The 12,757-nt window shown below is 44.1% G+C and overlaps 1 protein-coding gene across 2 annotated transcripts in view; it reads right to left on the bottom strand.

The window, feature by feature from the left end:
* Positions 1–12,757, bottom strand: part of LOC122547290 (interferon gamma receptor 1) — a 90,738-nt gene that overhangs the window by 56,488 nt on the left and 21,493 nt on the right. The window contains exon 1 of one of the 2 annotated variants that reach the window (XM_087981788.1): positions 4,528–4,908. The exons of the other annotated variant lie outside the window; for it this stretch is intronic. Within the exon in view, the coding sequence (XP_087837914.1) occupies positions 4,528–4,639 (112 nt within the window). The 5' untranslated portion in view covers positions 4,640–4,908. Of the gene's footprint in view, positions 1–4,527; positions 4,909–12,757 lie in introns of those variants that run through there. 2 annotated transcript variants of the gene reach the window in all.

Raw genomic sequence — 12,757 nt, 5'->3', positions numbered from 1 at the left:
CACCTATTGTACTCTATGCTACTTTCTCCCCACCCCCACCCTCCTTTCATTTATCTCTCCATCCTTCAGGGTCTCTGCCTGTATCCCTCAGGGTCTCTGCCTGTATCCTGCTTTTGCCCGAAATGTCGATTTTACTGCTACTCGGATGCTGCCTGAACTGCTGTGCTTTTCCAGCACCACTCTAAACTAGAATCTGGTTTCCAGCATCTGCAGTCCTTGTTTTTACCTAACTGTCTAATCCTCACAGTTAACAACTACATTGTACCAGTTGGATAACATCAGCACAGGAATACGGGTAGGCCATTCAGCCCCTTGAGCCTGTTCCACTGTTTACTGAGATTGCGGCTGATCTGTGGCCTTATTCCATATGCATGTTTTGGCCTATATCCCTTAAGATCTTTTCTTCACAAAAATTTATTTATCTCAAATCCAAATTTAATAAGTGATCCTGCATCCAGTGCCATTTGCAAATGAATGTTCCAAACTTCTACTTCCCTTTGTGTGTCAAAGTGCTTCTTAAAATCTCTCCTGTATAGTGTGGCCCTAATTCTCAGACTATGCCCCCTAGTTATAGAATACAAAACCTATGAAACAGCTTATCTTTGTCTACCTGTCTTTTCTTGTGAATATCTTGAAGATCAGATTACCCCTTATCCTTCTAAACTCTAGAGAAAAAAAGCCTAATTTATGTAATCCCTCCTCATAACCACTGAAATCCAGGTATCATTCTTGTAAACCTACCAATATATTCTTCCAAATGTGTGGTGTTGGAATCCACTCACAGTTCTCCAAGTGAGGTCTAATCAGAGTTTTGTATAACTGCAACATTACTTCTATATTCTAGTACTCCACTTCTCTAGAAGTAAAAGCCAGCATACCATTAGCTTCCTTGATTATTTTCTGCACTTGTTCATGACATTTTTAAGATCCATTTCCCCTGAACCCCCAAGTCTCTTTGGACAGCCACTGTATTTAGCTTCATACAATCTAGAAAGTACCCTGAATCTATCCTTTGTCAGTCCTAAATGGAAAACTTCACTGAACTCTATTTGCCACAGTTTTGGCCATTTGCCTAATCTATCAATGTCTCTTTGTCATTTTATGCTATCATCTATACTGTCTACAATGCCGCCTAACATTGTGTCATTAGCAAAGTTGGATATACATATAAATATATCCATCCTTACCTTCCTCCCTCAGCATTCTGGGATAGGTTCCATCAGGTCCTGGGGACTCTCTTCAAAAGATTCAACGAGGTTTGTCAGCTTGACCTACCTGATAGGAGTCCATGCTGGCTCTCCCCGATTAACTAAAAAATTTCAAGTTACCCAACCTTTGATTATAGACTCCAACAATTTCCTCACCACAAACGTTAGGCTGACTGGTCTGTAATTCTTTGGCTTTCCTCTTTCACCCTCAGTAAAAAGCAAAGTGACAATATGCAATTTTCCAATCTAGAGGACGACCCATGAATTTGGGAAACTCTGAAAGATTATAGTTAGGCTGTCTACAAAGTGCTCCCCTACTTCCTTTAACACCTTTGGTTAGAAACTGTCAGGTCCCAGAGATTTGGGATTCCATCAATCTCCTCATTACCAATGTTATTTTCTTCATTTCCTGTTCCCAGTCCACTATTACTTCCTCAAAACTTCCAGCAAGCTCTCCTCCTTGTCTACTACAAATACTGAGGCAAAGTAATTATTCAACATGTCTGCCATTTTCCGATAGTCATTGACAATATCCCCACTTTCAGTCTTTCGTGACCAACATCACTCCCGACCACCCACTTCCCATTATGTAACTATAAAATTTCTTCTTATTAATTTTGATGTCCCTGACAAGTTTCCTTCTCATTGCAGTTTCTGCAGAACTTTGTTTTCTATCTCACAGCAGTTTCCCTTAATCTGTGTATGACCCAAAACATTAGGTCTACTTCTGCTCCACAGATGCTGTTGGATCTGTTGAGTTTTCCCAGCAATTTCTGTTTTTGTTTCTGACATACATCCTGAATCTCTTCCTATTGGATTGCATCCAAGTTGAATTCCAGCTCAATGACTTTGAGATAGAGAGATTCAAGGGACAGAGTTCACAACTGCAGATGTTGCTTGGCAGTGCAGAACTCAATGAAGGGAGACATGCTTTCAAAGTTTTTCATGTTGAACTTATCAGGTCAGCTTTTCAAATATGCCAAATCATGCATTGGTGTTCTTGGATTTGTCCTTATAAGTGCACAGTGAAATTGTTTGATATCATGGTTCTTTTTCATAATGCAAAGGTTACAGATATGCTTGCTTAGGACAGTCTGTTCACAAAACTCCCACATATTGCCTAAAAACCAAAAGAACTGCAGGTGCTGTATGTCAGAAACAAAAGCAGAAATTGCTGGAAAAACTCAGCAGATCCAACAGCATCTGTGGAGCAGAAGTAGACCTAATGCTTTGGGTTCTGAAGAAGGGCCACTGGATATCTCTTCACAGATACTGCCAGATCTGCTGGCTTTTTCTGTTGTATCTTCATTTATTATGAACACCTGCCTTTCAATGTTCAGACTTACTTTCATTCTAAACATTAATTTCTACTGAACACATTCACACAATCATAGAATTATTAGACTGCAAAAGGAGACCATTCAGCCCATTGTGATAGCACCAGTTAGGTTTGCGATTAGAGTGATGACAACAATGTGGGTTCAGTTCCTGCACTTGCTGAGGTACCATGACAGACTCTCCTTCTCCCAATGCCTGAGGTGTGGTGATCCTAAGGCTAAACTACTACCAGTCTCTTTCTAAATGAGACAGCAGCCCTATGTCTGTAAGTATTATGGCAATTTTACCTTTACATCTTTTTAAAATCAACTTAAAATGCTGACTCAGATTCCAGCTAATAGGAAGTAGCAGCAGTCAGGCAATCACATACAACTGATAGACAGTTAGATATCGTTGACAGAACAGCGCTTGAGAACAGGTTTTGCAGAGCATTTGAAGCAGAGTCATATTGAACTTGAGATGTTAACCCTCACTTCACAGATAATGACAGTTCTGGTGAGTTTCTCCAGCATTTGTTTTTTATTGATGATTTTTTAATTCACTCATTGGGCATAGGCATCGCTGGTTGCACCAGCATTTATTGCCTATCCTTAGCTGCCTTTCAGAAGTTAGTGGTGAGCTGCCTGCCTGCCCTTAGGGAGGATTTTGACCCAGTGACAGTATTTCTCCAAGTCAGGATGTTGAGTGGTTTGGAGGGGAACTTGCAGGTGGTTGTGATCCCATTATCTGCTGCCCATGTCCTTCTAGATGGTAGTGGCTGTGAGCCTGGAAGGTGCTACCTAAGGATCTTTCTTGAATTTCTGCAATGCATTTTGGAGTTAGTACACTCTGCTGCGACTGAGCATCAGTGGTGGAGGGAATGGATGTGGTGTTGTCCTTGATGGTGTCAAGCTTCTTAAATGTTGTTGGAGCTGCACTAATCCAGGCAGGAGAGAACGAACCCATCATACTCCTGATTTGTGCCTTGCAGATGATGGCCAGGCTTTGCAAGTCAAGAAGTGAGTTACTCCTTGCAGTAGTTTTTCTTCATTCACGATGCTGGCTAGGTCAGTATTTATAGCCCATTCCTAATTGCCCCAGAGGGCAGTTAAAAGTCAACCACATTGATGTGAGTCTGGATTTACATCAGCCAGAACAGGTAAGGATGGCATCTGTGAACCAGGTGGGCTTTTACAGCGATCATTAGACTTTTGTGCCATGATGGTAGTCAAACTTAGGTCTGCAGAGCATTACCTAGTTCTCTGGATTAACAGCATAGCAACAATACCACTGGCCATTGCCTTCCCTATAATCCTAGCTCCTGACTGTGTTTATGTTCATTGTTTTATGGTTTTCAAAGTTCTTCTTTAAATTCATCAAAAAAAAAGCAGCTTGAGTTACATTCACCAAGACATACCAGAAAATTCCCATTCTCACAAGCTCCCTAAGTGCAGTGTACTGAGGCTCTGCATGTTGGGAGCCACTGACTATTGCGTAACAAATGAAACTGTCTTTAAAAATGAAGGGGATATTTGCTCTGACCCAGCATCACAGTGACTGTTTGCTTTATTTGTAACTGGTTAGACTATAAGAACATGAGAAAGGGAACAAGACGCCATTAATCTCTGTGCCTCATCACTCAATAAGATCATGGCTAATCCTCAAATCCAGTTTCCTGCCCTTTCCCTGAATGATCAAGAATCTTTTTATCTCAGCATTAATTATACACAAAGACATCCCCCACACCTCTCTGTGGCAAGGAGTACCCAAGACTCGCAAACTGCCTTTCCACCTAACTTTGTGTCCTCTGCAAATGTGGCCACAGTACATTCGCCTCCTTAGTTATTCTGGAAACAGTCGCGGTCCCAACACTGAACCCTGTGGAGTGTTAATTATCATCACAGAAAATCTGTCAGTGCACAAGGCAGGACCGCGCAACCCTTCATACGGTGGTCAGAACACGACCCCAAAGCGAAACAAGTCATCAATGCAGTTCACTAACTTGCATTCAGAATGTTCTCACTCGATTCCGTGGCGGAGACCTGCAGTCTGTTCCAGGACACACAGCACAGGCATAGAGATAAGGCTAAGGGTAGGAATCCAGTCCGAAACATCCCGTCCAGCCGACTTCAAAGAGACATATCCCGATTTTTCTCGGTGCAATATAGGCGTCAACATGAAGGAGATTTCACTTTCTGTTTTCATTTCCACCGTTATTTCCCAGCAACTGCTCACCCTCGGCTTATCCGGGGTTTTCTCTGCTCAGCTCAGCAAAATAAGGAGAAGTAGGGTTTCAGTCACTAACCCAGGGCCGCGGTTTTGTTGGTAATTCAGTGTTTTTTTTAAACTTTACCAGCAACTAAAACTGGGCATACGCCTACCCAGTGTGTCCAATCTGCAGTCACACAGAGCGGTTTGTGCGTGTGTGTGTGATGTTTGTGGGCGGGGTGGTGTGTGGGTGTGTGGTGAGGGAGGACAGACGCTGTCTGAGTCAGGCAAAGGTCATCATTAACCGGCAAACCCAAGGACACATTCAGATCATCTTAAAATCAGAAACAAAAACTGAAATTGCTGAAAAAGCTCAGCAGATTTGGCAGCATCTGTGGAGAGAAGTCAGAGTTGACATTTCCTGTGGAGTGACTCTCAGAATTTACAATCTTACAGTGTTACAATCAGATGGGAATGAGGTGGAATGGTTTCTCTCTTTCACAACTCCTATTTGTCAGAAGTTTATATTCGAAAATGGTACAGTTGAGCCTTTGAACAAAAAAAACATAGAATGTGGGCACCATTCACAAGGACAGCATTTCTTAGGCTCACAGCCCTTGTTAGAGAAAGATAAGGATGTTGCCAGGGTTGGAGGATTTGAGCTATAGGGAGAGACTGAATAGGCTGGGGCTGTTTTCCCTGGAGCATCGAAGGCTGATGGGTGACCTTTTAGAGATTTACAAAATTATGAGGGGCATGGATAGGATAAATAGAGAAAGTATTTTCCCTGGGGTGGGGGAGTCCAGAACTAGAGGGCATAAGTTTAGGGTGAGAGGGGAAAGATATAAAAGAGAACTAAGGGCAACTTTTTCACACAGACGGTGGTACATGTATGGAATGAGCTGCCAGAGGATGTGGTGGAGGCTGGTACAATTGCAACATTTAAAAGGCATTTGCATGGGTATATGAATAGGAAGGGTTTGGAGGGATATGGGCCGGATGCCGGCAGGTGGGACTAGATTGGGTTGGGATATCTGGTCGGCATGGATGGGTTGGACCGAAGGGTCTGATTCCGTGTGGTACATCTCAATGACTGTATGTCTGGAGTTAAATGTTAGTCAGACCAAGTACAGAATTCTCTCCCTGAAGGTATTTGTGAAATAGATGAGTTTTTGTGACAACACTTTCATAAGACCATTACTGAAACCAGCTTTCAATTCTATTTATTGTTATTAATTAACAGAACTAATTAATGATTTTAATTTCTATTAGTGGCCACATGGGATCTAAATTCATGGGCGTCTGGATGACTGCCTTTGCTGTGACATGATGTGGAGGAGCCTATGTTGGACAAAGTTAAAATCACACAACACCACGTTATAGTCCAACAAGTTTATTTGGCAGCACTAGCTTTCAGAGTGCTGCTCATTTATCAGGTAGTTTTGGAGTAGGACCAAAATATACAGACTTTATAGCAAAAGATTCCAGTGTCATGCAAGTAAAATTATATATTTAACAAACCTCGATTGTTGTAAGTCTTTCATCTTTTAGAATGCTTCACAGGTTTCGGTTCATTAATATGTAATTATTAATTATCCCAGTTCTGGAATTTATCCATAACCTCATCACCTCAGGGGATCTCCCATCCACCGCCTCCAACCTCATAGTCCCACAACCCCGCACTGCCCGTTTCTACCTCCTGCCCAAAATCCACAAACCTGACTGCCCCGGCTGACCCATTGTCTCAGCCTGCCCCACCGAACTCATCTCTGCATACCTCGACACAGTCCTGTCCCCCTTAGTCTAAGAACTCCCCACCTACATTCAGGACACCACCCACGCCCTCCACCTCCTCCATGAATTTCGCTTCCCCGGCCCCCAACGCCTTATCTTCACATTGGACATCCAGTTCCTATACATCTCCATTCCCCATCACAAAGGCCTCAAAGCCCTCCGCTTCTTCCTTTCCTGCTGACTCAACCAGTACCCTCCCACTGACACCCTCCTTCGACTGACTGAACTGGTCCTCACTCTGAACAACTTCTCTTTCCAATTCTCCCACTTCCTCCAAACCAAAGGAGTAGTCATGGGCACCCGCATGGGCCCCAGCTATGCCTGCCTCTTCGTCGGATATGTGGAACAGTCCATCTTCAGCAGCTACACTGACACCACCCCCCATCTTTTCCTCCGCTACATCGATGACTGTATCGGCGCTACCTCATGCTCCCATGAGGAGGTTGAACAGTTCATCCATTTTACTAACACCTTCCACCCCGCCCTCAAATTTACCTGGACCGTCTCAGACTCCTCCCTCCCCTTCCTAGACCTCTCTATTTCTATCTCGGATGACCGACTCAACACGGACATTTACTATAAACCGACCGACTCCCACAGCTACCTAGATTACACCTCCTCCCACCCTGCCCCCTGTAAAAACACCATCCCATATTCCCAATTCCTTCGCCTCCGCCGCATCTGCTCCCAGGAGGACCAATTCCAATACCGAACAACCCAGATGGCCTCCTTCTTCAAAGACCGCAATTTCCCCTCAGACGTAGTTGACGATGCTGTCCACCACATCTCCTCCACTTTCCGCTCCTCCACCCTTGAACCCCGCCCCTCCAGTCGTCACCAGGACAGAACCCCACTGGTCCTCGCCTACCACCCCACCAACTTCCAGATACATCATATCATCCTTCGTCTTTTCCACCACCTCAAAACAGACCCCACCACATAGGATATATTTCCCTCCCCTCCCCTATCAGCGTTCCGGATAGACCACTCCCTCCGCAACTCCCTCGTCAGGTCCACACCCCCCACCAACCCAACCTCCACTCCCGGCACCTTCCCCTGCAACCGCAAGAAATGCAAAACTTGCGCCCACACCTCCCCCTCACTTGCCTCCAAGGCCCCAAGGGATCCTTCTATATCCATCACAAATTCACCTACACCTCCACACACATCATTTACTGCATCCACTGCACCCGATGTGGCCTCCTCTACATTGTGGAGACAGGCCGCCTACTTGTGGAACGTTTCAGAGAACACTTCTGGGACACCCGCACCAACCAACCCAACCGCCCTATGGCTGAACCCTTTAACTCCCCCTCCCACTCCACCAAGGACATGCAGGTCCTTGGCCTCCTCCATCGCCAGACCATGGCAACATGACACCTGGAAGAAGAGCGCCTCATCTTCCGCCTAGGAACCCTCCAACCACAAGGGATAAATGCAGATTTCTCCAGCTTCCTCATTTCCCCTCCCCCCACCTTGTCTCAGTCCCAACCCTTGGACTCAGCACCATCTTCTTGACCTGCAATCTTCTTCCCGACCTCTCCGCCCCCACCCCCTCTCCGGCCTATCACCCTCACCTTAACCTCTTTCCACCTATCGCATTCCCAACGCCCCTCCCCCAAGTCCCTCCTCCCTACCTTTTATCTTGGCCTGCTTGGCACATCTTCCTCATTCCTGAAGAAGGGCTTATGTCCGAAACATCGATTCTCCTGCTCCTTGGATGCTGCCTGACCTGCTGCGCTTTTCCAGCAACACATTTTTCAGTATTAATGAACCAAAGCCTGTAACCCATTCTAAAAGATGAAAGACTTAACAACAATCAAGGTTTGTTAAATATAGCATTTTACTTGCATGACACTGTAATCTTTTGCTATAAATTCTGTGTCTTATGGTCCTATTCCACAACCACCTGATGAAGGAGCAGCACTCCGAAAGCTAGTGCTTCCAAATAAACCTCTTGGACTATAACCTGGTGTCGTGTGATTTTTTTAAAACTTTGCTGTGACATCACAGGCTTCCCTTCTCATTTGAGCACATCAAGATTTTTGAAAGGACATGCTTGCCAATTCAATGTGTGTTTAACTGTGCACGTGAGGTGATCATAAAGTACACAATTAGACCGGTTTCTTGAGTTTTTTTATAAACAGAAGCTAGTAATTTTATTGGATTTAACTTTGACTAAATAAACTAACTTTATAAATGCTCTGACTTTCACATGCACACATAGGCACACATAGATTACAGATAGGAGAGGACAGATTAAATTGAGTCCAGTAAAATTGAGGGAGTATATGATACTTAAAGATTTGACTGTCTATTTGACTGTCCTCAGGCTGAATTCAATGGTTCTGCTGTGTTGATTTGGTGAGCCTTCTGTTTTTCATGTTGAGGTGGTTTAAAGATGCAGACAACTTATCTATTTTTTCAGAGACATCTGAAGCTGAGTTTATTTTTTAAAGTGCATTTCAGTGGCTCCTGAGTTGTAAACACTAGTTCACGGAGTTTGAAAATTTGGAAGTTGGGTGGAGAGATGGAGATAAGAAATGTACTCAGGGACTTGTTCCTTCTGTGTCCAGTTGTGCAGAGAAAACTAGTGTTTATACACAGTGATAGTTGGCTTATCATATGACCTCTCTCCAGAGGTCTCCAGATCTTTCTCCCAATGACTCAAATAAGGCCACGGCTAGTGCATTCTAATTGTCTAATTTACATGTTGAAATGATGTCTCTTCTTGACACAGTCAGTGCCCCATTGTCGAAGTGCATCCTGGTTTGTTTCCACCATTTGAGTTCCCAAGTGATTGCCTGGATACTGTGGTTATGGGATTGATGATGCCTCCCCCATTCAATCCCTATCAAGGCCATTGTTCAGAGCAGCAGTCAGAGAGATTGTATTCATTTCAAGGTTTTTTGCAATGCAGTCATACAAACGTGCAGTCATCTTTGACTGTGACTCAACCCTTTAAAATAGGGCTTTGATCTTACATTAAAAAAATTGTGTTCCCAACTCCCCAATTCCAAAGTCATTTTTTGATATAAAGCATGTTGTCATAACCAATGCAACTCAGTTTTCTTATAATAGAAGAAGATCTCGTTTACCAGTTTCTCTGTTTATACATTTGCAGGATCACAGTGTTGCTGCTGGATAAGGTTAATATTTCTTGTTCACCTGTCATTGACCCTGACGGTGTTATGTTTCACTGCCTAGTTAAACTGTGTTAAAAATCAGACAACACCAGGTTATAGTTCAACAAGTTCTTCATCAAGCAGTGGTCTGAAAGCTAGTACTTCCAAATAAACCTGTTCAACCTTAATTTGGTGTTGTCTGATTTTTAACTTTGTCCTCCCCAGTCCATTACTGGCACCTCCACATCATTGTTGAACAGTGTGCAGTATAAGTGCTGTTAACTCAGGACTCTGAGAGTTTGGGAATGACTTATGTACAAGCTGCAACGTATATAGTTTCAAATCAGAATGGTGTATGTCTTGCAGGGGAACTTGTTGAAAGTGGCGTGCCCATATGTTTGCTACCTTTAACTTTTAGGTAGTGGAGGTCATGGGTTTAAAGAAAGGTCATTTTGAAGAAACCTTTGAATTGTTGTAGATGGTACACACTAATGCCACTCTATTGTAAATGCTTAAGATGGTAGATTAGGGTGATGATTGAGATATCAGTGATATGTACTCTACTGCACTCCATTACAAGTGAATTAAGGTTCTTCAGACATGTGATAAAGGCTTGGAGGTGATAGTATAGTGGAATTGTTACTGGACTACTAATCCAGAGAACCAGGTAATGATCTGGAAATCCTTGTTCAACGACACAACAGAATTTGAATTCAAAAAATATAAACTGGAACTCAAAGTCTGATGATGATCATGAAATTGTAAAAATCCATTTCATCACCAATGCTATTTACGGAAGAAAATCTGACATCCTTACCTGGTCTGGATTATTTGTAACTCCAGGCAAACAGCAATGTGGGTAACTCTTACTTACACTCTGAAATAAACTAGCAAGCCATTTAGTTTTATTAAACACTACAAAGGAAAAAAAAACAAATGAAACCTGACATCAACTAAGACACTGAAATGACAATGCCAAAAAAAGCCCTGTTGATTCTGTAATTTCCTCGTTACTAATGTGGGGCGAGACTAGTCAAGCAACAGTCTGACATAGTCATACGGAATCATATCTCACACACAATCACCCAGACACCACATCGCCAGCCCTGGGTATGGCCTGTCCCACCAGGAGGATATGCTGGAGGAGGTGGTGGCAAAGTGATTTTCATTCAGGAATGAATTACCCTGGGAATCCTAAACATTGCCACCAGACCCCATGAGGTCCTATGGTATCAGGTCAGACATGGGCAAGGAAACCTCCTGGTAATTATCACCTCCTCGGCTGGTGAATTAGTACGCCTCTATGTTGAATATAGAGGAGGAAACACTGAGAATGACAAGAACACAGAATCTACTCTGGGTGGGAGATTTCAATGTCCAAGACCAAGAGTGGCTCAGCTGCATCGTTACCGACTGAGTTCGTCAAGTCCTAAAGGAAACAGATGCTAAACTGAGTCTACAGCATGTGGTGAGGAAAATAAATTAAAGAAAAATATACTTAACCTCATCTTCACCATTCATAGAGCCAAAGAGATGTACAGCATGGAAACAGACCCCTCGGTCCAACTCGTCCATGCCGACCAGATATCCTAACCTAATCGCGTCCTATTTGCCAGCACTTGGCCCTTATCTATTGAAACCCTTCCTATTCATATACCCATCTAGATGCCTTTTAAATATTGTAATTGTAGCAGGATCCACCACTTCCTCTGGCCCCTCATTCCATACATGCACCACCATCTGCATGAAAAATTTACCTCTTAGATCCTTTTGAAAACTTTCCCCTCTCACCCTAAAGCTAGGCGCTTTAGTTCTGGAATCTCCCACTCCAGGGAAAAGATCTTGTCAATTTACTCTATTAATGCCCCTCATGATTTTATAAACATCTGTAAAAGCACCCCTCAGCCTCCAACATTCTAGGGAAAACAGCCCCAGTCTATTCGTGCAGCTCAAAACCTCCAACCTTGGCAACATGCTGGTAAATCTTTTCTGAACCCTTTCAAGTTTTACAACATCTTACCGATGGGTGGTAAGGCAGAATTGCACATAATATTCTAAAAGTGGCCTAACCCCAATGTCCTGTACAGCTGTAACATGACCTCCCAACTCCTGTACTCAATATTCTGACCAATAAAGGAAAGCATACCAAACGGGCTTTTGCCCGAAACGTCGATTTTGCTGCTTGTCGGATGCTGCCTGAATTGCTGTGCTCTTCCAGCACCACTGATCCAGAATCTGGTTTCCAGCATCTGCAGTCATTGTTTTTACCTCGTTGATTTTAACCCTACTGCGAATCCTCTTGCAAGGATGCCTGCCTTGAAGAAGTTTTCCTCCTATCTCTACAAGAATCTCAGGGAGTCCCTCTCCCACTGCAACTCCCACGTCATTTCCTCTGCCCTGAAGCTCTTCAACCATGTCGTGAAACAAACTCGGTACCACAGCCACATTTGCTTCCTCAGTGCATGCCTCCGTAACCAACACATCCCACACGGACTCCGGACCACCTTTAAACCAGCAGAGTTCAGACCCGAACAGGACAAACAGTACAGACTACAGATTCAAAAACACCAGCAACAGTTCTCCTTCAAGATCCTCCGCTCCACGCCTGCAGCAATGCGCTGGCACCTAACCTCTCTACAGTCAGCCCTGCCTCAGCTGAGAGCCACACTCTCTCAGAATTGCAAAGGACCCACTCTGTACTACATCCTCAGGAGAATTCATACTCTCAACAAACAGTATTTCAATTCCATCTCAAACATCAAAAACTGTATGTACAACAAACTTTTATCCACCCACCTCCATAACCAGCGCTCCTGAAATATTCCAGAAGACTCCCCTGGCCTCAGAAACGCCATTAGCCATGCGGCTGATGCAGCTACCACCCCCACGCTGATTGATGATGTCACTTCTGCCCCCATCATGGCCACTCCCACAGCCACTTCCGGCCCTCACATCATCGCCGATGCCACACGCTCAGTGACTTCCGCCACCCCTACTGCCGTGTCTGCCACCACTTCCGACCCCACCAGCGCCACTCACCTGCATTCTGCTGACCCCCCCCCCCCCCTACAGACCCCACTGTCACTATCCCCACCCCCCAGAACC

Source organism: Chiloscyllium plagiosum, unplaced genomic scaffold (genome assembly GCF_037043375.1).
Source record: "Chiloscyllium plagiosum isolate Xiang-an unplaced genomic scaffold, Cpla_swu_hap1 HiC_scaffold_3, whole genome shotgun sequence".
NCBI lineage: Eukaryota > Metazoa > Chordata > Chondrichthyes > Orectolobiformes > Hemiscylliidae > Chiloscyllium > Chiloscyllium plagiosum.
The sequence above is the reverse complement of the archived record's forward strand: the minus strand, read 5'-3'. Positions and strand labels throughout refer to the sequence as shown.